General features: G+C 50.9%; 1 protein-coding gene, 1 non-coding gene and 1 pseudogene across 2 annotated transcripts; 2 read left to right on the forward strand and 1 right to left on the reverse strand.

The window, feature by feature from the left end:
* Window positions 1-2,829: 2,829 nt before the first annotated feature.
* On the forward strand, window positions 2,830-2,902 carry TRNAK-CUU (transfer RNA lysine (anticodon CUU)). Its single transcript has one exon. It is a non-coding gene; the product is annotated as a tRNA-Lys (tRNA).
* Window positions 2,903-3,299: 397 nt separating this feature from the next.
* On the reverse strand, window positions 3,300-4,317 carry LOC141997443 (olfactory receptor 11A1-like; annotated as a pseudogene).
* A 10,823-nt stretch (window positions 4,318-15,140) lies between these two features.
* On the forward strand, window positions 15,141-16,124 carry LOC141997444 (olfactory receptor 11A1-like). Its single transcript, XM_074969823.1, has one exon. The coding sequence runs from the start codon at window positions 15,156-15,158 to the stop codon at window positions 16,122-16,124; it is 969 nt and encodes a 322-aa protein (XP_074825924.1). The 5' UTR covers window positions 15,141-15,155.
* The last annotated feature ends 10,570 nt before the right edge of the window (window positions 16,125-26,694 follow it).

Genomic DNA, 26,694 nt, shown 5'->3' on the forward strand with positions numbered 1-26,694 from the left:
AATCATTCCTGTCCTCACACTTTACACAGGGGGTGATCATTATGGAAGATATCTCACTGCTGAGGGTGAGCAGGGAATGAAGGGAGGGTCTTCTCCAAGCCTGTGGCTTCCGCCCAGGCCCCATGCGGCTCACCTGTGTGCAGCAATGGTCCCCCTGTCTATGATGGCACAGTGGCGTGGGAAAGTTACCATTAATGGGGCAAGAAACAAAGCAGCTCTGCCGAAGAACCTGCAGCAGCAGATTGCGCAGTATCTCCACGGGAGTTTCCTGGAGATTGCTGAGGGAGATTCCCGTGAAGTGAGGAAGTCAATAAACAGCCTGTTCCACCGCTCAGGGTAGGCATGAGATGGAAGACAAGGCTGCTTTCTTCCACCCTCCTACCCCCAACAACTTGCTTCGGCGATTCCCAAAATCAGATCCACTTACCAGGGGCCTCCTCTCCTGTTTCTGCTTCACCAAGCTCTGACAGCTGTGACTGGCTAGCCTCCTGCGGGGTAGAAAAGAGCTCCTGGCTGCATGCATCTCCAGCCTCCGAGTCATCCTCTCCCTCTGGGTCCCCCTGTCCCTCCCCCCCACATCCTCTTCCAAGATTTCCTCCTCCTGGCTTGGTCCACTCTCAGCTGGCATGCGAGCCAAGAAAGTATCCACAGGGGCCTTCGCAGTGGAGGTGGGGTTGCCTCCGAGTATCGTGTCCAGCTCTTTGTAGAACCAGCAGTTCATGGGCACAGCACTGGAGTTGCCTCCTGCGTCTTGTGGTAGGCGTTCTGCAGCTCCTTCACTTTGACCCTGCGCTGCAGAGGGGCCATGACCAGGACACATTCTGTCATGCATCGTGAAATCTGTCTGAAGGTATCATAATTCCTATGGCTGGAGCACAGCTGGGACTGCACAGCCTCCTCTCCCCAAATGCTGATGAGGTCCAGCAGCTCGGCAGTGCTCCAAGCGGGGAATCGCCTGGTCCATGGAGCAGTCATGGCCACCTGAAAAGGTGCACTGAGACCACTGCATGCGTCACCGAGCAGACAGGAAGGGGACTTTCAAATTTCCAAAGGAATTTATGGGATGGGGATGATGGTTGGTCACCTGAGGGCAGGGCAGTAGACTTCAAACCGATGACCAGAGAGGTGAGAACAGGCATTGTGGGACACCTCCCGGAGGCCAATCACAGCGCTGTAATCGACCAGGGTGCCTACACTGGCACCGCAGCGCTGTAGCCCCGGTGTTGAAAGCTGTACGCCTCTCGTTGGGGTGGTGTTTTTAAAGTGCTACAACTGTGCAGTTTCTGCGCACTAAGTGGCTTGGTCGTGTGTACACCTTGGGAGTTACAGAGCAGGAAGCCGCTTTACTGGGCAGAAACTTTCCAGTGTAGACAGGGCCTAAGGGTGAGAATCTGCCTAATCACATCAGCCACGCTATCAGAGGCTCATTCACCTGCACATCCACCAATGTGATAGATGCCATCATGTGCCAGCAATGCCCCTCTGCCATGTGCATTGGCCAAACCGGACAGTCTCTACGTAAAAGAATCAATGGACACAAATCAGACGTCAAGAATTATAACATTCAAAAACCAGTCGGAGAACACTTCAATCTCTCTGGTCACTCGATTACAGACCTAAAAGTGACAATTCTTCAACAAAAAAACTTCAGAAACAGACTCCAACGAGAGACTGCTGAATTGGAATTAATTTGCAAACTGGATACAATTAACTTAGGCTTGAATAGAGAGTGGGAGTGGATGGGTCATTACACAAAGTAAAACTATTTCCCCATGTTTATTCCCCCCCCTCCACTGTTCCTCAGACGTTCTTGTCAACTGCTAGAAATGGCCCACCTTGATTATCACTACAAAAGGTTTTCTCCCCCCCACCCGCACTCTCCTGCTGGTAATAGCTCATCTTAAGTGATCACTCTGGTTACAGTGTGTATGGTAACACCCATTGTTTCATGTTCTCTGTGTATATAAATCTCCCCACTGTATTTTCCACTGAATGCATCTGATGAAGTGAGCTGTAGCTCACGAAAGCTTATGCTCAAATAAATTTGTTAGTCTCTAAGGTGCCACAAGTCCTCCTTTTCTTTTTGCTAATACAGACTAACACGGCTGCTACTCTGAAACCTGCCATTTAAAAAATTGCAATCCACACTCGTTGGGGATCACAACCTGAAAGAAATCTTTCCTGAATCCCCACGTCTGGCTTTCAAACAACCCCCTCACTTCTCCAACCTCATCAGCAGAGCCAGCTCCCTACAGACTCAAAGCGACCACCAGACCCGGCCAGAACCAACTCAAAGCGACGCCAGACCCGGCCAGAACAACAGCAGCAGCCATATCTCCACTGCTACAATGATCAACACCCACCACAACATACCTGTCAAGATCTATGGATCCTACACAAGCCTATCACAACATGTGGTGTACTCCATCCTGTGCACTAAATGTCCCAATAACAATTATGTGGATGAAACCAGACAATCACTGCGCTCTCAAATGAACACACTGAAAAATGATAAAAGACAAAAACACCCCATCACCTGATGAGAACACTTTTTTCATAAAGTGATCACTTGATATCAGTCCTTTTCAATATGTTCTAACTACTTATGCTAAACAATCTGTTCCACCTGTGACACTCTATGTTCCCCAGACCTGAAGAAGAGCTCTTCTGTATAAGCTTGAAAGCTTGTGTCTTTCACCAGTAGAAGATGGTCCATTAAAAGGTATTAACTCACCCCTCTTGTCTCTGTAACATCTGGGGTTAAACACAATCACTACAGTGCGTGGCATTTTTTTTGACAGTTTCCATCTGAGCAGTCTATTATAAGCAGCCCGGCTAGCTCAGTTGGTAGAGCATGAGGCTCTTAATCTCAGGGTCGTGGGTTCAAGCCCCATGTTGGGCAAAGCAAGTAACTTTGGTTGGGGAGGGATAGCTCAGTGGTTTGAGCATTGGCCTGCTAAACCCAGGGTTATGAGTTCAATGCTTGAGGGGGCCATTTAGGGTTCTGGGCCAAAAATTGGGGAGTGGCCCTGCTTTGAGCAGGGGGTTGGACTAGAAGGTTTTCAGATGTCAATTGCCAAAAAGCAAAATTTTTCAGGTTTCACTTGTTTTGATGAAAAGTCAAAATCTTCTCCCCCACCTTTCCTCTGCAAAATTCCAACTATCGGTCTCCCTCTTATTTTGTGTGTGTGTGTGTGCGCACAAACATCTCTTGTATACTGCATTTCTGTATCCGGGCTCACTTAGACCCTCCTTCTTTCACAATCGGACCCAGACTGACTGATCTTTATTTCATTCAACTAGTCTGGATTCTTTGTGAGGGTCACAGCTCTCCTCACAGCGTTTCTCAGGGCCTCCTGGACCTCTCTGTTTCTCAGGCTGTAGATGAGCGGATTGGCCAGGGGCGTCAGGACTGTGTAGCAGACGGAGAACACTTTGTTCAGGACTCTCCAGGTACCAGATTTCGGTAGCATGTAGACAATCATTAGGGTCCCATAGAAAAGTGCCACCACAATGAGGTGAGAGGAGCAGGTGGAAAAGGCCTTTTGCCTCCCGGTGGTGGATGGGATTCCCAGGATGGTCACAATGATACAAATATAGGAAGCCAGGGTTAAAAGAAAAGGGGAAACGGCACCTAGGAAGGAAAATATATAAGGAAGTGGGGTGATCTGGCTGGTGTCGCTGCAGGAGAGTTGAATCAGTGAGGTGAAATCACAAAAGAAATGGTCAATTTCATTAGGGCCACAGAAAATTAACTGTGATATAACACATGTGAATATTGTACAAATTAGAAATCCACTAATCCAAGACCCAGCTGCTAGCTGGAGGCACAGCTGGACATTCATAAGGGTTCCATAGTGCAGCGGTTTGCATATGGCTAAATACCGATCGTAAGACATGGCTGCCAGGAGAGAGCACTCTGTTGTTACTAGAGAACCAAAGAAATGAAACTGCGTGATGCAGCCGGGAAGAGAAATGGTTCTGTCCCCAGTCAGGAGACTGGCCAGCAGCCTGGGCAGGACGGTGGAGGTGTAGCAGGTCTCCAAGCAGGACAAGTTCCCCAGAAAGAAGTACATGGGGGTGTGAAGGTGCTGATAAGCCACAACTAGCGCAACAATGAGGATGTTCCCAGCCATGGTCGCAATGTAGATCACCAGGAAAATGAGGAAGAGAAGGGTCTGCAGTTCAGGGAGATCCCCGAACCCCAGGAGGATGAATTCCATGATGGCTGTTTGATTTTTCCCTTCTCCTTTCTCCATGAGCTGCATGCTGTGGTAGTGAAAGTGCAATGAGCATCGAAAGATTTGGCTGTACCATGAAATTGCATTGATTTCCATCATTTGATCCCCTAAGAGTTCCCACTGCAAACGGAGAGCTGGGTTTATATTCTCTCAGACCAGAGAGACTGCTTCACTTCCACCTCAGGGCACTGGCACCCAGTTAATTTGCCACTCTTCTGTCCCACACCCCAACATTTTTCATTCACAGATTCTTAGATTTAAGACCAAAAGGGACCATTGGATCATCCAGGCTGAGCCTCTATGTAACAAAAGCCACAGAATTTCCCCACTTACTCTGCACTGATTTCAATAACTTGTTTTTGGCTGAGACAGACCTTCCAGAAAGGCAGCCAGTCTTGATCTGGAGATATGAGGAGTTGAAAATCCACCTCTTCCCTTGCCAGTTTTTTCCAATGGATAATCACCCTCACCAGGAAAATTAACAAAATGTGCACCTTATTTCCCATTGAAACGTGCCTGGCTTTAGCTTCCAGCCCTTGGCTCTGGCTATGCCTGTCCCTGGGCAATGAAAGAACCCTTTGGTAACCAGGGTTTTGTCCCCATGAAGGTGCTGAGATGCTGTAATCAAGTCACTTCTCCTTCATACACCGAACAGACCCAGCTCTTTAAGTCTCTCACTGGAAGGTATTTCCTCTAGCCCACACATCATTTGCGTGGCTTTTTTTCTGAACCCTCCCCAATCTCTCCACATCTGTTTTATACTGTGGCCCCAGCCCTGCACACGGTATTCCAGCATCGGAGTCACCAGTCTGGAGAGGTGAAACCCCCTCCCTGCTCCTATTCTCTGCTCCCCTGTTTATACAGCCAATGACAGCGTCAGCCCATGGCCCACCCCACTGCTCTGGGAGCTGATGTTGGGTTTCTCGCCCTCTGTAGCCCCTACCCGTGCTGTGATGGGGGCCATGGTCACACCCACGAGCTGCCTGGGGAAGGGCAGGAGGGAGGTGGCACCATGGCCATGCCTGCGAAGAGGGAGTGATGCTGACCCACAGCACAGACGGGAAAGTGACTCTGCCTCCGGCCGTGACCAGGGCACAAATCAAACCACCCTCGGGGCAGACGCACACGCAGACTCCTCTCCTTCATAGCACAGTAGTGACTGGTCCAGAGACACTGACACTGCTGATAACGAATTACCAGCTATGACTGTTAACTACTAATTACTGGCTGTCCGTCACTGATTGTGTTGTGGCAATGGCAGGGGATCAGGTCCTTACTGCGCTGGGTGCTGTGTAAACACCCAACATTTAGAAACAATTCCCAGTTGCTAGACGGCTCGGAGCGCGCTGGGTGGAACTGCAGGCACGGGCGGCAGGTTTGTATAATTTTTGGTGGTGCCCAGAACCCGCCTCTGCCCAAACTCCTCCCCCCACGTGCCCAAGGCTCTGGGAGGGAGTTTGAGTGGGGGAGGAGGTCTGGGGTGCAGGCCGTAGGCTGGGGCAGGGGATTGGGGTGTAGGGTGCAGGCTCTGGAAGGGAGTTTGGGGATGGGAGGGGGTGCGGAGGGTGGGGGTGCCGGGGTGAGGGTTGTGGGGTGAGGCTGCAGATGAGGGGTTTGGGGTGTGGGAGGGGCTCAGGGTGAGAGTAGGAATGTGGTGGGTGAGGGCTCTGTCTAGGGTTGGGGGGTTTGGGGTGTTAGAGAGGCTCAGGGCTGGGGCAGAGGGTTGGAGTGCAGGGCGATGAGGGCTCTGGCTGGGATTGGGGATAAGGTGTTGGGGTGTTGGAGGGTCTCAGGGCTGGGGCAGAGGGTTAGGGTGCGGGGAGGGGGGTGAGAGCTCTGGCTGGGGCTGGAGATGAGGGGTTTGTGGTGTTGGAGGAGGCTCAGGGCTCAGGAGGAGGGTTAGGGTGTAGGGGGATGAGGGCTCTGGCTGGGACTGGGGATAAGGTGTTTGGGGTGTTGGAGGGGCTCAGGGCTAGGGTAGAGGGTTGAGGGTGCGGTGGGGGGTGGTGAAAGCTCTGGCTGGGGGTGTGGGCTCTGGGGTGGGGCAGGGCTGAGGATGAGTTTGGGGTGCAGGCAGGCTGCTCCGGGGCAGGGGCCAGAGAGGAGGACTCCCCCAAGCCCTTTCCCTGCCGGCAGCAGCGAGCACTGGAGGAGGAGCCCCCCTTTCCCGACCTCCCCAGCAGCATTGTCTCTGCATGTGCTCTTAGGGCCCCTCTCAGGTCCAGGAATCTCCCTGGCCTCCCCCGTGGTGGGTGCTGGGGGTGCTCCGTGCGCCTCCTCCCTTGCTGTTGCCCCTGACTGTAGCCTCACTGGGGGTAAGGGATGCGGCTGCCTCCTTGCCCAGCATGGGGCAGGAGCGGTGACTGCGGGTGGGGGAGCCCCCGGGGGTGGTGGAGGGTCCCGCCGAAAAAGGGAAGGGTCTGAGGTGGAAAGGCAGGCTCAGAGTCAGTCTGCCCTGGCAGTCGAGAAGTGGGGCGCATGGAGCTGCACAGAACGCTCTGCTCCGGGGCCCGGGACGCACGCGGAGGGGCTGGGTGCAGCAAGCGGGGGGCCGGGGGACACACAGGGGAGGCACGGGGGGGTGGCAGGTGGGCCTGGGGGGACACCCGGCCCCAAATATTGGTGGAGCTGGGCCCCTGGTTCAGCCTAAATACCTTTCAACACATGATCCAAAATGACTTTCCCAAGGTTTCCCAGCATGGCTGCGGCTGAGCAGAGAAGAGACCCCAGGTCTCCTGTCACAGGCTGGGGCCCTAACAGCTGCGGGTCCCACGCTCTGGAGGAAATGAAGGGAGAGCAGTCAGTGCTCGGGCAAACGCTGTGACACAGACACAGGGAGCGCTGCTTCCTGACCTGTAAGGATTCCAGTCTGCGTTCCGTGCATTTCTAACGTACACCCCTTTCCTGGGGAAGCTCAGCACCACCCACAAAATGCTGATACCCTCTCTGCTCCCACGGAAAGCCACGGAGGAGTCACTCACGAAGCATCTCAGTACTGGGCCAGGAAGGTACATTGGAATCTGCCCCCCAGGAAAGGCTGGAGAGGCAGCTGAGAACCTGAGGAGCAGGGTCCCTGAGCAAACAACCAGCCGTCGGGGAGACAGAGGGGGACAGCCAGCCAGAGGGATACGAGAGCTGGGTCTCCTTTCTGATTCATCCGCGTCTCTAGCACCAAACCACAAAGCAACTGACTCTGAAGTCCTTCCTCCGGCAGAGCTCCCAGCGTGTGAGGACACTGCACGAGGGGGTGTCTCAGACCAAGGGCTGCATAGGCGTAAGGACCTGAAGATCTGCCCCGAGGCTAGTGACACTCACCTTCAATCCTCAGCATGCAGCAGCGTTCTCTCCATGGCCAGGGACTGGGGCTGGTGTCAGTCAGCCTTCGTAGCTCAGTTCCTGGGCAGACCCCTGCCTGTGGCTGCTCGCTGCCCAAGGTGATTGTTGGCATCACACAGACCGTTAGTGCCTCCTGCTCTGGGTTCTTGCTGGGTTTATCAGCGAAAGCAGCTGCCCCCTGGGCCTTGCCACTGCTGTTGGGATCTCGCCTGGGACTGCTGCCGGCGATGCTCTGGGTTCCCTGCAGAGGGGAATTGATGCTTTGTTCCATGTTTAAATGGTGTAACATCAGAAGAATGGCCATATGGGGTCAGACCAAAGGTCCATCTAGCTCAGTGTCCTGTCATCCAACAGTGGCTTCAATCCCTTTAATGATCAGATTGAACTCCTACATACCACTTTCCAGACATGGGTCTCAACGTATGTCGCAAAGAGTGGCGAGTGCCCCCATCCTCATTTCACAGGCGAGACAACTGAGGCACTGAGAATGGAGGCAATTCCCAAAGGTAACCCAGCCTTGGCGTAGCTAGGAATACTTTCACCCAGCCACCAACTTGAGCATCAGGGCAACAATCCCATAGGGTGGATGTAGGTTCCTTGCACATTGAGCGCTACCCGGCTCCATCCCTAGCTAGGCCCTGACATTCTCTGGCCACCCGGATCCATCTCTAGCTAGGCCCTGATGCGCTCTGGCTGCCCGGATCCATCCCTAGCTAGGCCCCGACGTGCTCTGGCCGTCCGGATACATCTCTAGCTAGGCCCTGATGTCCTCTGGTTGCCTGGATCCATCCCTAGCTAGCCCCTGAGGTGCTCTGGCTGCCTGGATACATCCCTAGCTAGGCCCTGATGCGCTTTGGCCGCCTGGATCCATCCCTAGCTAGGCCCTGATGTGCTCTTGCCTGCCGGTTCCATCTCTAGCTAGGCCCTGACTTCTGGCTGGATGTTCAGTGTATGTCCATCACTGGAGACCTTATCATGCCACTGAAGCTTTCGGTGACTATGTGACTGCTGATCATACAGTGGCAGTGCTTGGTAACCCCCCTTCGGCATTTGTTGGTCATCCATCCTAACAATATGTCTGTACCAAGAAAGCTGCCAGAACCGAACCGGTGCCAATGGAGGCAGTTGCTGGATTTGGCTACAAACATCCTCATTCCTGATTTCGTCCTGCCACTTGATATGGAGCAGCTGATGTATGTAAGGGGACTGTTGCCCCCTTACTGACATTCAGTGGGGGTGTTTTAGTTGTTAGCTCCCAGTACTAAAAAGGGGGAAGGGGAATCAGGACCCTGAGACTGACAGCCCCCAGGAACAATGGGGAGAGGCCAATGCTCCAGGTAGCCTGAATGACAGGTCGGGCAGGCTAATCAGGGGGTCAGGAGGCCAGGGAGGTCCTGTCCTCCATGGAAGCTGGAATTGCCTGAGTCGGACAGAGTGGGGCTGAGCTAAGGGGAAAGCAAGGGCCTGAGCTGAGCTGGGGAGCAGAGCTGTGCCAGATCCAGAGAGAGCAGACCCTGTCCTGGGGGCAGAGCTGCAGCCCCAAAGCCAGAGGCACAGCCCAGAGAGAGCAGGCTTGCCCTGGGAGCAGAGCTGCAGCAACCAGAGCCAGAGGGGCCAAAGAAATCTGATGAGGTTCAACAAGGATAAGTGCAGGGTCCTGCACTTAGGACGGAAGAATCCAATGCACCGCTACAGACTAGGGACCGTATGGCTAGGCAGCAGTTCTGCGGAAAAGGACCTAGGGGTGACAGTGGACGAGAAGCTGGATAAGAGTCAGCAGTGTGCCCTTGTTGCCAAGAAGGCCAATGGCATTTTGGGATGTATAAGTAGGGGCATAGCCAGCAGATCGAGGGACGTGATCGTTCCCCTCTATTCGACATTGGTGAGGCCTCATCTGGAGTACTGTGTCCAGTTTTGGGCCCCACACTACAAGAAGGATGTGGAGAAATTGGAGAGAGTCCAGCGAAGGGCAACAAAAATTATTAGGGGTCTGGAACACATGACTTATGAGGAGAGGCTGAGGGAACTGGGATTGTTTAGTCTGCAGAAGAGAAGAATGAGGGGGGATTTGATAGCTGCTTTCAACTACCTGAGAGGTGGTTCCAAAGAGGATGGTTCTAGACTATTCTCAGTGGTAGAAGTTGACAGGACAAGGAGTAATGGTCTCAAGTTGCAGTGGGGGAGGTTTAGGTTGGATATTAGGAAAAACTTTTTCACTAGGAGGGTGGTGAAACACTGGAATGCGTTACCTAGGGAGGTGGTAGAATCTCCTTCCTTAGAAGTTTTGAAGGTCAGGCTTGACAAAGCCCTGGCTGGGATGATTTAATTGGGGATTGGTCCTGCCTTGAGCAGGGGGTTGGACTAGATGACCTCCTGAGGTCCCTTCCAACCCTGATATTCTATGATTCTAAGCAGCCCAGGAGCTGGAGGAAGAGCAGCAGCATTCGTGCAGAGACCGAGTGGTGGAGCTGGGGCTGGAGCAGTCCGGAGCTGAGTGCGGTGAGCAGCTGGGGAGAGCGAGGGGGACCCTGGGCAGCGGGCCCAGCAGAGGGAGATGCCTCAACCAAGGGGCTCTGCAGGCCAGGCTTGGATCGTAACCCCGACAGGGCGGGGGCAACGCTGGGTAGAAGGCTCCTACCACTTAGAGCCTAAGAGCTTGTGGCCATGACCAGAGCAAGTGTCCAACCCACAGCATCCCTGCAGCACAGCCAGGGCCTGAGAAGAAGGCCTGGGATTTACAAGGGACAGACTGTGAACTGCCCTGACGTTCCAGAGACAGTGTTTGTGATGTTCCCTGCCACAGAGCGGGCTGATGTGTTTCCTTTAACCTTTCCCATTTTCCCTTATTCTTTTTAAAATTAATTGTTGATTAAATAACTTGCATTTGCTTTAACTTGTATGTAATGGTCAGTGGGTCAGAGAAGTGCCCAGTGCAGAGAGAGCACCCCGGAGTGGGGACACCCTAGCCCCTGTCCTAGGTGACCACAGCAGGGTTGGGGGTCGAGCTCCCCAGGAATCTTAGGCCCAGTCTTGTTGGGGTTACAAGGACTCTGCCAGACAGGAGAGTAGAAGGGGAGTCCTCAAGGGCAGGGAAGCCACTGGGTAAAGGAAGTGGGAGCGAGGACTCAGATCCTTTCGCTAGCCCACTTCACCGGGGTAGTGCAGAAGCCAGGAAAGTTCCCCACAATAGTGGGACTATTCCCCCGCTTAAACGTAGACAACGAGAATCAAAAACCATTATTCCGCCACTTCTCAGCCTGCCCCGGAGCCCTGGTTTCCCGGTGGTACAGCAGAGTTGGTGTAACCGCGGCTCTATATATCTCTAGCTATGCCAGAAGCTGGATGTCATAACGTTCGCAGGGATGTCACTGAGATGCCCAGAACATGGCAGCAGCAGCCGCTGATGTATGAGAGAGCGTCCACATCTTTTGAGCATCTTCCAGCCCCATCTCTGATGACAGCTGCTCCCTGTTAAATGTCCGGTCCACACAGGTTAATAGTAAGGTGCTTGTGATCTGGAGCTGGAGGGTGCTTGATGGTAACAGTAATGAAGTTTACTTTTATCCACCCACCCTGCCACAGCTCCACCCTGTCCCTGATATGGGCCTTATTGGCACCCTCTGGCTGGCTCAGAACGGACTGAAGTAAAAGCCCAAAGCAGAACCTCAGCCCCTCTGAAACTGGTGCTATGAAGTCTGATGGAAAATGGTTCCACTGGCCATTATCTGAGCCATTCTGCTGTAGAAGGCAGTGGGGCCAGATTCTGAGCTCAGCTACCCAGCCACCCCCGTGTCATTCTGCGGACACCCCGTTGTCACTTGGATTGACAGTCTCATCACGTTCGTTGACGCAGGTTAAGATCCTATCAGCCGGTCAAATTTCAACCCAACCCAACCAATCCAGCGTGTCTGGACAGACCCACGTGTAGACAACAAGGTTGTATGGGAGGGGGTCTCAAGGAACCTTAAGACCCCAAGTCCCCCATTAACTTTCAATAGGGCTGGGATTTTAATGGGATTTGGGTGTCTAACTCCCTTAGCCTGGAGGGTCTCACAGTTCATTGCTAACTGGGGCTGGGGTGGCCGCAGGGCCGGGGTGAGACTGCTGTCTAGACCTGTCCTTGAGGGCCTGGGCGTGGGGTGCTCAGACACCCCTCTAGTGTGAGGAGAGCAGCACACATCCCATTGACTCTCACCCGGCACGTTTGGGTTCCATTTCAAAGGATTTTTTAAATTTAAAAATATCATTATGTATTTTTTTATTTTATGCTTTTAAATGTTGTTTTATATTCTTTTAATTGATTTTTAATTTATATTTATTTTATACTCTGGCCAGCTCCCTCCAACCTGGGCCCCTCACCCCCACCCTGACTCAGGCCAGCTCCCTCCAACCTGGGCCCCTCACCCCCACCCCCAGTCTGGCCAGCTCCCTCCAGCCTGGGCCCCTCACCCCTGCCCCAACTCTGGCCAGCTCCCTCCAGCCAAAGCGAGTGTCAATCTAAGTGATGGGGGTGACCTCAGAAGGATGCCGGGGGTGGCTGTCTTGCCACAGTGACTGTACAGCAAGCAGAGTTGCTCGGAAAATTGTCACTGTCATTGTTCATCTGCCTTCCCAGCCCCAGCTTCAGAGGGGATGGGACCCAGTTCAGTCCATTCTGGGCCAGCCAGACTATGCCAAGGAGGGCCCATGTTGGGGACAATGTGAAGCTGCCAAATTGTGGCTAGATTGCATCGTTGGAGCCCTCTGTGGCTCACCTGGTCCGCACACGGGTGCAGAGGAAGCCACAAAACCATGGAGCAAGTGGTGGTTCTCCTCCCTCTGGGCAACCAGCAAGGAGCAGACCCTGTGATCTTCAGGTCTCCTGAACTTTACCCCCTTGGGGTAACACTGCCGAGACCAGGCGGAGTCTGACCTCAGGCAGACAAACAACGCACAGTCAACCTGTGGAACTGTTTGCCAGCGGATGTTGTGAAGGACAAAAGTATAACAGGGTTGAAATAAGGACTAGATAAGCTCATGGACAATGGGTCCATCAATGGCTATTAGCCAAGAGGGTCAGGGACACAACCCCATGCTGTGGGTGTCCCTGAATTTCTGACTGCCAGGAGCTAAGACTGGATGACAGGAGATGGATCACTTGACAACTGCCCTGGTCTGTTCATTCCCTTTGAAGCACCTGGCACTGGCCACTGTTGGGTGACAGGACACTGAGCTAGATGGACCTTTGGTCTGACCCCGTATGGCCGTTCTTATGAAGTTACACTGTTTAAACATGGAACAAAGCATCAATTCCCCTCTGCAGGGAACCCAGAGCATCGCCGGCAGCAGTCCCAGGGGAGATCCCAACAGCAGTGGCAAGGCCCAGGGGGCAGCTTCTTTCGCTGATAAACCCAGCAAGAACCCAGAGCAGGAGGCACTAAGGGTCTGTGTGATGCCAGCAATCACCCTGGGCAGTGAGAGGTTCCTGTCCCAGCAGCCACAGGTAGGGGGCTGCCAGGAACTGAGATACGAAGGCTGACTGACACCAGCCCCAATCCCTGGCCACGGAGAGCACGCTGCTGCATGCTGAGGATTGAAGGTGAGTGTCACTAGCCTCGGGGCAGATCTTCAGGTCCTTATGCCTATGCAGCCCTTGGTCTGAGACACCCCCTTGTGCAGTGTCCTCACATGCTGGGAGCTCTGCCGGAGGAAGGACTTCAGAGTTGATTGCTTTGTGGTTTGCACCTAGAGACATGGATGGATCATAAGGAGACCCAGCTCTCATCTCTGCCCTTAGACATCCCTCTGTCTCTCCTCCCCGCACCCGCTTGCGCTCTGGCTGGCTGTCCCCTCTCTTGTCTGGACAGCTCATTTTTTGCTCAGGGACCCTCAGGTTCTCAGCTGCTTCTCAGCTGCCTCTCCAGCCTTTCCTAGGGGGACAGATTCCGATGCACCTTCCCAGCCCAGTACTGAGATGTTTTGTGTCTCCTGCTGAGCGTCTCCTCCGTGGCTTTCCGTGGGAGCAGAGAGGGTATCAGCATTCTGTGGGTAGTCCTGAACTTCCCCAGGAAAGGGGTGTACGTTAGAAATGCACGGAACAGAGACTGGAATCCTTACAGGTCAGGAAGCAGCGCTCCCTGTGTCTGTCTCACAGCCTTTGCCCGAGCACTGACTGCTCTCCCTTCATTTCCTCCAGAGCGTGGGGCCCGCAGCTGTTTGGGCCCCAGCCTGTGACGGGAGACCTGGGGTCCCTTCTCTGCTCAGCCGCAGCCTTGCTGGGTGACTTTGAGTCAGTTTGGATCATGTTTTGAAAGGTATTTAGCCACTGAGTGGGATTTTCAGAAGCACCCAAGCTCCCAATGTTAAGTCACAAGAGTGGTGTGAAGATCAACACGTTACAGATTGCGAGGAGCTCGGACATGGCCGTAACGGGGGCGGATGAGTACCGGGCACAGGCAGACTTTCCATTCTCCCCCCATATCTCCCACCCCAGGCCCCGGTACCGCTGCAGTGAGAGAGCGGCTGGCAGGGCTGAGTTAGGGGGTCCCTGTGGCAGCTGGGATACGGCACCGACTCTGCCTGCAGTTCAACACAGCACCCTCCGAGCCGGGAATTGTTACTAATTCTTGGGTGTTTACACAGCACCCAGCGCAGTAAGAACCTGGTCCCCTGCCATTGCCACAACACAATCAGTGATGGACAGCCAGTAATTAATAGTTAACAGTCATAGCTGGTAATTCGTTATCAGCAGTGTCAGTGTCTCTGGACCAGTCACTACTGTGCTATGAAGGAGAGGAGTCTGCGTGTGCGTCTGCCCCGAGGGTGGTTTGATTTGTGCCCTGGTCACGGTCGGAGGCAGAGTCACTTTCCCGTCTGTGCTGTGGGTCAGCATCACTCCCTCTTCGCAGGCATGGCCATGGTGCCACCTCCCTCCTGCCCTTCCCCAGGCAGCTCGTGGGTGTGACCATGGCCCCCATCACAGCACGGGTAGGGGCTACAGAGGGCGAGAAACCCAACATCAGCTCCCAGAGCAGTGGGGTGGGCCGTGGGCTGACGCTGTCCTTGGCTGTATAAACAGGGGAGCAGAGAACAGGAGCAGGGGGCGGGTTTCATCTCTGCAGAGAGCCCTGGTGACACCGATGCTGGAATACCGTGTGCAGGGCTGGGGCCACGGTGTAAAACAGACGTGGAGAGGTTGGGGTGGCTGCAGAATAGAGCCACAAAACCAGTTTTGTGGAGACGTGACTTGAGTAGAGGTCTCAATATCTCCGTGGGGAGAAACCACTGGTTACCAAAGGGCTCTTCCATTTCCCAGGGACAGGCACAGCTAGAACCAAGGGCTGGGCGCTAGACCCAGACACACGACAATGGGAAATAAGGTGCAGTCTGCTGCCAGGGCGGGTGATTATCTATTGGAAGAAAGCACCAAGGGAAGTGGTGGAGTCTCCAGCTCCTGAAGCAGTTTCTCTGGTGTGAGAGAATATAAACCCAGCTCTCCGTTTGCAGTGGGAACTCTTAGGGGATCAAATGATGGCTATCAACTGAATTTCCCGGTACAGCCAAATCTTTCGATGCTCATGACTTTTTCCCTGTCACAGGATGCACCTCATGGAGAAAGGAGAAGGGGAAAATCAAACGTCCGTCACGGAATTCATCCTCCTGGGGTTTGGGGATCTCCCCGAGCTGCAGATCCTTCTCTTCCTGCTTTTTCTAGTGATCTACATTGTGACCATGGCTGGGAACATCCTCATTGTTGCGCTAGTTGTGGCTTATCAGCTTCTTTACATCCCCATGTACTTCTTCCTGGGGAACTTGTCCTGCTTGGAGACCTGCTACACCTCCACCGTCCTGCCTAGGATGCTGGCCAGTCTCCTGACTGGGGACAGAACCATTTCTGTGGAGGGCTGCATGATACAATTGGTTTTATTTGGTTCTCTGGTAACTACAGAGTGTTATCTTCTGACAGTGATGTCTTATGATAGGTATTTAGCCATATGCAAACCGCTACACTATGGAACCCTTATGAATGGCAGGCTGTGTCTCCAGCTAGCAGCTGGGTCTTGGATAAGTGGATTTCTAGTTTGTAGAATATTCATGTGTCTTATGCCACAGTTAATTTTCTGTGGCCCAAATGAAATTGACCATTTCTTTTGTGATTTCACCTCACTGATTCAACTCTCCTGCAGCGACACCAGCCAGATCACCCCACTTATTTATATATTTTCCTTCCTAGATGCAGTTTCCCCTTTTCTATTAACCCTGGCTTCCTATATTTGTATCATTGCGACCATCCTGGGAATCCCATCCACCACCGGGAGGCAAAAGGCCTTTTCCACCTGCTCCTCTCACCTCATTATGGTGGCACTTTTCTATGGGACCATAATGATTGTCTACATGCTACCAAAATCTGGTACCTGGAGAGCCCTGAACAAAGTGTTCTCCATCGGCCACACAGTCCTGACTCCCCTGGCCAATCCGCTCATCTATAGCCTGAGAAACAGAGAGGTCAAGGAGGCCCTGAGAAACGCTGTGAGGAGAGTTGTGACCCTTACAAAGAATCCAGACTAGTTGAATGAAATGAGGGTCAATCTATTAGGTTTCTGTTGTCAAAGCAGCAGGGCCAAATGACCCTGATACAAATGCGCTGTATGAAAGACATGCTTGTGCACATACATATTTGTAAAGAACAGAGATGTTTGAAAATATATTTGGGGGGAGGGGTTGGCAGAAAATTTGGACTTTTCATCAAGGACCCAAAAACCTGGAAAATGAAAAAGTCTTGTTTTTTGGCAGGCAAAATTTAAAACCTTCCAGCTGGAAACTGGAAAAAATAATTGGCTGTGGTGTTTTCAGGTTCCTGGCCAAAAAAAAAAAAATCAACATCTGGGAGGGAAGGAAACATTTCCCATGAAAAAATTGTTTAAGCAAAATTCAATTTTGTCTTGGAATTTGCTGTTACTGAAAAGCTGTCACCAGCTCTGATAAATAGTAAGTGAACGGACCAGGAGCCAGGAGCTGGTGCTCAAGAATCTGTATAGTTGTTCATGGGGTTTGTAGGACCAATGCGAGTTGCTGTTGCACACTGCAGACGGCCTTCCTCTGTTCAGCTCTGTATGTGGAGTTCTTAACCAGCCCCTTCTCTGTCGCACTGTAGACTCCCTGCCGACGTTTGAGGTTTATGGTTTATTACTAGCTTGTCGGTGCACTGCTCAGTCCTGGGCACTTTCCACAGAGGAATGGTCCGTGCTCCAAGGAGATCACTGTGGTTTTCATTGTGCTCTTTTCTTCTCAGCTGAGTAGGGGACAGGAGAGAGAGAGGGGGCCCTGGACTCCCAATCCCCCCACGCCATGTACACACCTTCTCTCCACCCTGCAAGAGTCATGCTTTCCTGTTAACCCATTCTTCCTGAGGGGATCGGAGCTCGGAGATTCATAGTTTTTAAGGTGAAAAAAGTCCATTCTGGTCGTTTTAGTCTGATCTCCTGCTCAGCAGAGGCCAGAGCAGGCCAGCCACGGATTGCTCCCTTAGAGCCAGTGCCCTGGGGGGCTGGTGAAGATCTCCTTTGGGGGAGGTCAGTAAAACTGACAGGTCCTGCTCTCACTGTTTCTACCCTGGCCTGGTGCAGAGATGAGGCACCAGCGAGGGGAAAGGGGGGTTGGAGAGCCAGCCTGCCTCCCGCTCAGTGTCCTGTGGGGCTGGGCCCAGCTTTCTGCTCCGGCCCGTTGGCTCTCATCGCTCACAGATTTGCTGTGGGGGCTTCTCTGAGTGAGTGGGGGCTGAGCCGTCCGACCATCCCAAGGGGACAAGGAAGGGGAGAGCTAAGGAGGTGAATGGTCCCCAGATACAGTGAAGGTGGGATGCTGGTGCCAGGGTAAAGGGGTGAGGAGGCCTGCAGGGAGTTCCGGGGTGAGCCCCGGGGACAGGAGAGGCTGAAGAAGTGAGCGGGCGGGGGGGTCGGTACAGCCAGGAGTTGGGTGGCGGAAGTGGTTTGAGGATGGTGGGGGACGGAGGTGTAGGAGGTTTTAAGAAGTGTGTTTATTGAGGAATTGGAGGGGGATGGTGAGTAGTGGGGGAGGAAGGGGTTTGGGGCATGCAGAGTGTGACACCCTGGCACCCCAATATTCCCCAGGATATGTTTTGTACAAAGTAGGCCTTGTGAGGTATCATTCTAAAAGTCTAGATCTGCTCGACAGTAATATCTCATTGGATTGTATGTGCTATCGTCTTATGTGAAGTTATGACGTTTGGCTATGTATGTGTGACTGAAAATGTGAGGTTTAAAACACCCACAAGCAGCCTTTCAGGTACAATGGACAATCGATGTTAATGGCTTATTGCGGAAATGCAGACAAGCACAAGGATTACCCCAGGAACCGTGTACAATAGAAAGCTGTCAAGGTTCCTTCCCCACTCTGAGCTCTAGGGTACAGATGTGGGGACCTGCATGAAAACCCCCTAAGTTTATTTTTACCAGCTTAGGTTAAAACTTCCCCAAGGTACAAACTATTTTACCTTTTGCCCTTGGACTTTATTGCTGCCACCACCAAGCGTCTAACAAATATATAACAGGGAAAGAGCCCGCTTGGAAACGTCTTTCCCCCCCAAATCCTCCCCAAACCCTACACCCCCTTTCCTGGGGAAGGCTTGATAAAAATCCTCACCAATTTGCATAGGTGACCACAGACCCAAACCCTTGGATCTTAAGAACAATGAAAAAGCAATCAGGATCTTAAAAGAATTTTAATTGAAGAAAAAGTAAAAGAATCACCTCTGTGAAATCAGGATGGTAAATACCTTACAGGGTAATCAGATTCAAAACATAGAGAATCCCTCTAGGCAAAACCTTAAGTTACAAAAAGACACAAAACCAGGAATATACATTCCATTCAGCACAGCTTATTTTATCAGCCATTTAAACAAAACAGAATCTAACACATATCTAGCTAGATTACTTACTAAGTTCTAGGACTCCATTCCTTTCTGTTCCTGGCAAAAGCAACCCACAGACAGAGAGAACCTTTGTTTCTCCCCCCTCCAGCTTTGATAGTATCTTGTCTCCTCATTGGTCATTTTGGTCAGGTGCCAGCAAGGTCCTCCTAGCTTCTTAACACTTTACAGGTGAAAGGGTTTTTCCTCTGGCCAGGAGGGATTTTAAAGATGTTTACCCTTCCTTTTATATTTATGACAAAAGCTCTCAGAGATAGCACTACACCATGGGAACTGTTTGACTCAGCATAAGGTTTCATGAGCTACAGCTCACTTGATCGGATGCATTCAGTGGAAAATAGAGTGGGGAGATTTTATATACACAGAGAACATGAAACAATGGGTGTTACCATACACACTGTAACGAGAGTGATCAGGTAAGGTGAGCTATTACCAGCAGGAGAGAAAAAAAAACCTTTTGTAGTGTTAATCAAGGTGGGCCATTTCCAGCAGTTGACAAGAACGTGTGAGGAACAGTAGGGGGGAAAATAAACATGGGGAAATAGTTTTACTTTCTGTAATGACACATCCACTCCTAGTCTCTATTCAAGCCTAACGTAATGGTGTCCAGTTTGCAAATTAATTCCAATTCAGTAGTCTCTCATTGGAGTCTGTTTCTGAAGTTTTTTTGTTGAAGAATTGCGACGTTTAGGTCTGTAATCGAGTTACCAAAGAGATTGAAGTGTTCTCCAACTGGTTTTTGAATGTTATAATTCTTGACATCTGATTTGTGTCCACTTATTCTTTTACGTAGAGACTGTTCAGTTTGGCCAACGTACATGGCAGAGGGGCATTGCTGGCACATGATGGCATCTATCACATTGGTAGATGTGCAGGTGAACGAGCCTCTGATAGTGTGGCTGATGTGATTAGGCCCTAGGATGGTGTCCCCTGAATAGATATGTTGGCAAGGGGCTTTGTTGCAAGGATAGGTTCCTGGGTTAGTGTTTTTGTTGTGTGGTGTGTGGTTGCTGGTGAGTATTTGCTTCAGGTTGGGGGGCTGTCTGTAAGCAAGGGCTGGCCTGTCTCCCAAGATCTGTGAGAGTGATGGGTCGTCTTTCAGGATAGGTTGTAGATCCTTGATGATGCGTTGGAGAGGTTTTAGTTGGGGGTTGAAGGTGATGGCTAGTGGCGTTCTGTTATTTTCTTTGTTGGGCGTGTCCTGTAGTAGGTAACTTCTGGGTACTCTTCTGGCTCTGTCAATCTGTTTCTTCACTCCAGCAGGTGGGTATTGTAGTCTCCGGCAGGTGGGTATTGTAGTCATAGAATCATAGAATATCAGGATTGGAAGGGACCTCAGGAGGTCATCTAGTCCAACCCCCTGCTTAAAGCAGGACCAATCCCCAATTTTTGCCTCATATCCCTGAATGGCCCCCTCAAGGATTGAGATCACAACCCTGGGTTTAGCAGGCCAAAGCTTAAACCACTGAGCTATCCCTCCCCCCCAGGATAGGTAGTCTCTACAACCTATCCTGAAGGACGACCCATCAGTCTCACAGATCTTGGGAGACAGGCCAGTCCTTGCTTACAGACAGCCTGGAGGGCTTTGTAGCTTGTCACAGCAGTATAGTGTAGGAGGGAGCCCAGGCTGGTGGGTCAGCAGGGGTCAGTGGTACCCCAGTTCCAGGTGGCACCCTGGGGGAACCCATCAGAAAGGGTATGGGCAGGGTGATGTTTTCTGGGCGGGGGGGTTTATTAGGGGACTTTGTGGCATGAGTTTTTTTGGCGAGATAGGGGTTGGTGTGTCAGGGAGGTGGGATGGGCGGGGAGCCCTGGCAGGAGGTTCTGTTGGGGTGGGATTTATTTGGGGTGGGGTGTGGGAGGGGTGGGTTAATTCTGTTGGGGTGGGTTAATTCGGGGATGGGGCAGCAAGAGGTTAGATGGGTGGATCTGAATTAATTGATTCCTAGATTTTAAATAATGAAAGAGTCATTCGGATTCCAGGTCTCCTGCATCCCAGGGAACACTTGGTCTTCCAGGCTACAGAGCCCTTTTCATATTTGCTGTCTCTGGGCCAAGGCCTCTTTCATTATTTATGCCAAGAGGAACAGCTTCAATGGGAGAGACTGTGGGAGTCCTTCTCCCACCAATATCGCCAATAACTCCATTGGTTAGTGCACTTACCTGAGGGATGGCAAATCCCTTCTCCACTCTGGGGCAGGGGGAATTGAACCCAGGGTGTGACGCCGGCATAGCCTAAACATTGGACTCCAAGCTAGGAGGCATCTGTGTCTAACTCAAAGAGAGGGGCTGAGAGTCCCAAGCAGAGCAAGGCTTCCTCCCCAGCCCAGATTTAGGTGCTGAACTTCTTGAGAGGGGCGGTGCTGAGGACACCCCCCCTCCTCATCATCTCCCATTAGCTAGCTCAGGCGTCTCTCAGCTGAGTGTGCTGTCCTTCTGTGGATCCCATTCTTAGGTGCTGATCTCTCCTCCTTCGTTGTGGGGGCACCACACAGGCTTTGTGGAGCCCTGTGATTTTTCTAGGCACCAAAAAGATAGGAGTTGCGACACTCAATGCCCAAGTCCCTTTGTGAATGCACAGACCCACCTCCCCACTGACGATACCCCTGACTAGACAACCCCAGTGCCCTGCTCCTGCCACAGCGGACACAGTTCTGTGTTGGAATGGGCATTGTCAGTAGTGAGGTGGGACATGAGAACAGTCTGTGGATTTACGTCTGGATAGGGGGAAGTCTAGGTTTAAGTGGTGCCCTGTGTGAAGGGGTTGTGAAAGGGGATGAAGAAGCTTCTACATTATACATGGGTAGTGTTCTGCTGGGGGAGTGGGATCAGTGTTTGAGCACAGGGGAAGTGCAGGTAGCGCCTGTCTATTCTAGTGAAAAAGCAGAATGGGAGTGTGTGCATTATGGGAGTTGTGGGGCATTGCTCAAGTAGGGCAGAATTAAGGTTGTGTAGGCATTCACCTTCTCTCTGTGTTTCCTGGTTTTCAGAAGTCTGAGTTTAGCTGAACACAGCATTCTAGAAGGGCCCGAGCTATCACCAGACACTTTAACTCTACATTGACAAAGTTTTTTGACATTTTATTTCCTAGTTTTTTAAACAGAAGGAGAAAAAGGTTGGTAAAAGGTGATGCCTTTTAGACAGCTGTAGTTCTCATCTAAGTTTGCAGCTGACGTGCTACTGGGGCTCGCTAATAATCAAAAGACTGACCTTTGCTATTGTCCTTTTCGTCAGCAGATCCCCAAGAGCTTTACAGCAATACTCCCATTTTACAGATGGGAAACTGAGGCACAGAGCCGCGATGTGCCTGCTCACAGTCAACCAGCAGGCCAGGTGCACAGCTGGGAACAGTCCCAGTCCAGTGGTCTCTCTGCTGGGCCACAAGGTTGCTCTGTGATTCCACAGTGTCTCCCACCTCCTGCATGTTTTGTTATAGATTCCTTCTTGTCCTACCCTTGGTACATATGGAGAACAATTGATCATCACCCTCTTTCCAATGACCTGGTACATCTCTGAAGACTGGGATCATGTCCTCCCTCACCCTTCTCTTCTGTAGACTAAACATGCTCAATTTTTTCAACCTTTCCTTATCGGTCAGGTTTTCTAAACCTCTTTATCATTTTTTGTTGCTCTCCCCTGCACTGTATCTAATTTGTCCACATCCCTCTTAAAGTGTGGCGCCCTGAACTGGACACAGCACTTCAGCCGAGGCCTCACCAGAGCTGAATAGAGCAGAACAATTCCCTCCCATATCTTACATATATCACTCCTGTCCATTCATCCCTGAATGGGCAATCTAGCCCAGACAGTCAGCAAAGAATAACTTCTAGGGGCCTAATCCTAAGGAACTCATTCTGCTCTACTCATCAGGCCATGTCTACACTACAAAACTAAGTTGACCTAACTTATGTCGATATACCGCTGCTGCAGTAATTACATCGCTTGTGCGTGTCTACACTTTGCTCCTTGTCTCGGCGGTGCGCGGCCTCACCAGGAGCGCTGGTATTGATTGTACTGTCAGTGCAGGGCATTGTGGGGAAGGCTCCTGAAAGCCAGTAACAGTCGACATAAGCAAGGCAGCGTCTACACTGACACTGCATCGATCTAACTACATTGACCTTGACGCTACGCCTCTTGAAGCATTATTAAGTCAGCGTAGCAGGGCAGTTACTTTGGCAGGAGCGAAATTTAAGTGTAGAGACTTCCACAGTTAGGTTGATATAAGCTGCCTTGCGTCAACCTAACTCTGTAGTGTAGACCAGGCCTCAGTAGTCAGTGGCCTTGATGTTTACACTGTTTTAACAAGCAATATAGCACTGAATTCCCTCCTGAGGGCTCTTTCAATGGGATCATTATCAGCAGCCTCAGTGGAGATCCCAACAGCTGCCTGAGCCAGCGAGAGGCAGCTTTCCTCTATAAACCCTGGAAGACTCCAGAGCAGGAGGCATGAAGATATGTGCATTTCAAGCAAGAAAGTAAGCGCCAGCCCAGAGCGGCAGTAGAAGGTAGGTGTCTTTGCCGAGCGAATGCGGGCTTGTCCATGTGGGGTGGTGGTGCACAACTGTGAGGTGTCAGTTCTACAGTGCACCAAACGTTGTGCACAAAGGAAATTTCACTGGGCGCCAGCAAGAGTCTATACGAGTCAGTTCACGTGCAACTTGCTGGTGCCCTTTAGAAATCCCAGTGCTCTTGAGTGTGCTCTCTCACCCTGCAGACAAGCTCTGAGAGCTGGAGACACTGAGGGAAGCAACCTGGAAGTGGAAACCACGTCCCAATCCCCACATCCACTCAGCATTGCAGTTTCCTGCTGTGGATTCAATTTAAATCTGATCCTTCCTGGGGTTTGTCCACGCAGGGAGCATGGCAGGCTAGGGTGGAAATCTGCAGTGTTCTAGGTTGCCGTGCAGTAAGGGGCCATGCAGACCCTGCTATCATGCACTAAAAGTCCCCTAGTGGACTTTGCCCTAGTGGTGTTTGAAACGGGGGAAGGTCAAAGTGTGCTTGGGAATCTTGAGTGCGCTGCTGCAGAGTCCTTGGAGTGTTAGTACGTGGCAGGCTAGTGCGCTGGAGAGTCACACCCCTTAGGCGAGATCCTGGGGCTCTCACGGAGGACGAAACAGTGCCGTAGTGGGAAGGAGACCAGCTGGAGCTGTCTCTCAGGTGCACACCGGGACTGTGCATTTCCTGCTCTGTCTCACTTCCTACTCCCTTCCCCTGTGGCATTACAGAGCATGGCTGGGAGCATGTCGCTGCACTGAATCTGGGCCCAGACACACTCACTCCTCAGCTGGGCTGCAGAGTGCAGCTGGGGTGGAGAGTGTCTCTGGTGGCCAAGGAGGGGAGGAGCGGGAGAGGGCGAGGGGTCTGTGCATGGCTGCTGGGGGTTCCCTTTGTGCACGGGGCAGGGCAGAGGCAGTTTCCCTGCTGTGCTGCTGGTCAGTGTCTCAGGCACTAGCAGGAGGCGAGCAGGCTCCCGCCCTGTTCTGCTGGCGCTGACCTGCAGGCTCCTGCGCTGCGCCTGGTGTCTCAGAGCTGGGGGATGAGAGCGTCTCTTCTTTTCCCACCTGCTGAATGGGGCTGGGAATGGAGCGGAGAGGCAGGTGCCTGGATGGGCAGAGTTTAATGGGGCTGGGAATTTCAACGGAGTCCAGTGGCCAAATCCCCCTGATTTTCTAATTTCTTTAGGTCCCTTTGAATAACCCAATCTCAGAAAAGACTCAGGGGGAGTTTAATTTAAGGAGGAGATGAACAAAAAGGGGATGTGCGAGAGGTTAAGGACTGATGAATGGGACTGAGAAGCTCCATCAGGGTCAGGGCCTGGGGGCCTTTGGGGGAATCACTTAGGGCCTCAGTTCTCCATCTGTACAATGGGCACAAAAAGGCTTTCCAATCTCATTGCGGCATTGTGGGGATAAATACGTTAAGGACTGTAAGGTGCTCAGATACTACAGTAATTGGGGCCTGATAATCACCTGAGAAGGCATGAAGATGTCTAGTTACACCAACAAAGTATAAAACATGGAAGGTTTCATGCCATAGGCCAAGAATTAACTGTCTGGGGAAACAAGGTGGGTGACCAATTTTATTGGAACGATAAAAGATGTTACCTCACCTAGCTTGTCTCTGTAATATCCGGCTGCCAACATGGCTACAACATCACTGTCTGGGGAAAACATTCCCCATATATATGAGATTGTGCAAAAGCCTTTAAGGGAGCTGAATACTTTTCTAGAGCATCTGGTATTGGCCACTCTTTAAGACAGGACTCCAAATTAGAGGGATCACTGCTCTTCTCGGGTGTGTCAGGACCTGTGTTCCTGACTGAGTCTCACAGGTCCAAGTTACGTGGCCCTAGAAGACAATATGTGACTTTCAGGACAGTGATAGTGACGATGAAATGCTAAGGAGATTAGAGAGGCTATCAAAATAAAGAACTCAATAATAGTGGGGGGATTTCAATTATCTCCATATTGACTGGGTACATGTCACCTCAGGACAAAATGCAGAGACAAAATTTCTTGATACTTTAAATGACTGCTTCTTGGAGCAGCCGGTACAGGAACCCAGAAGGCGAGAGGCAACTCTCGATTTAGTCCTGAGTGGAGCGCAGGATCTGGTCCAAGAGGTAACTATAATAGGACCACTTGGAAATAGTGACCATGATATAATAACATTTAACATTCCTGCGGTGGGAAGAACACCTCAACAGCCCAACAATGTGGCATTTAATTTCAGAAAGGGGAACTATGCAAAAATGAGGAGGTTAGTTAAACGGAAATTAAAAGGTACAGTGACTAGAGTGAAATCCCTGCAAGCTGCATGGAAGCTTTTCAAAGACGCCATAATATAGGCCCAACTTAAATGTATACCCCAAATTAAAAAACACAGTAAAAGAACTCAAAAAGAGCCTCCGTAGCTTAACAACCATGTAAAAGAAGCAGTGAGAGATAAAAAGGCATCTTTTTAAAAGTGGAAGTCCAATCCTAGTGAGGTAAATAGAAAGGAGCATAAACTCTGCCAAATTAGTGTAAAAATGTAATAAGAAAAGCCAAAAAGGAGTCTGAAGAACAACTAGCCAAAAACTCAAAAGGTATTAACAAAATGTTTTTTAAGTACATCAGAAGCAGGAAGCCTGCTAAACAACCAGTGGAGCCCCTGGACAATCGAGGTACAAAAGGAGCACTTAAAAACGATAAAGTCATTGCAGAGAAACTAAATGAATTTTTTGCTTCAGTCTTCACGGCTGAGGATGTTAAGGGGATTCCCAAACCTGAGCCATCTTTTGTAGATGACAAATTTGAGGAATTGTCACAGACTGAAGTGTCATTAGAGGAGGTTTTGGAATTAATTGATAAACTTAACAGTAACAAGTCACCGGGACCAGATGGCATTCAACCAAGAGTCCTGAAAGAACTCAAATGTGAAATTGCGGAACTATTAACAATGATTTGTAACCTGTCCTTTAAATCAGCTTCTGTACCCAATGACTGGAAGATAGCTAATGTAACACCAATATTTAAAAAGGGCTCTAGAGGTGATCCCAGCAATTACAGACTGGTAAGTCTAACGTCAGTACTGGGCAAATTAGTTGAAAAAATAGTAAAGAATAAATTGTCAGACACGTAGAAGAACATAAATTGTTGGGCAAAAGTCAACATGGTTTCTGTAAAGGGAAATCATGTCTTACTAATCTATTAGAGTTCGTTGAAGGGGTCAACAAATATGCGGACAAGGGGGATCCAGTGGACATGGTGAACTTAGATTTCCAGAAAGCCTTTGAAAAGGTCCCTCACCAAAGGCTCTTACGTAAATTAAGTTGTCATGGGATAAAAGGGAAGATCCTTTCATGGATTGAGAACTGGTAAAAAGACAGGGAACAAAGGGTAGGAATAAATGGTAAATTTTCAGAATGGAGAGGGGTAACTAGTGGTATTCCCAAAGGGTCAGTCCTAGGACCAATCCTTTTCAACTTATTCATAAATGATCTGGAGAAAGGGGTAAACAGTGAAGTGGCAAAGTTTGCAGATGATACGAAACTGCTCAAGATAGTTAAGACCAAAGCAGACTGTGAAGAACTTCAAAAAGATCTCACAAAACTAAGTGATTGGGCAACAAAATGGCCCAAGAAATTTAATGTGGATAAATGTAAAGTAATGCACACTGGAAAAAATAACCCCAACTATACATACA

Source organism: Natator depressus, chromosome 13, assembly GCF_965152275.1.
Source record: "Natator depressus isolate rNatDep1 chromosome 13, rNatDep2.hap1, whole genome shotgun sequence".
Taxonomy (NCBI): Eukaryota; Metazoa; Chordata; order Testudines; family Cheloniidae; genus Natator; species Natator depressus.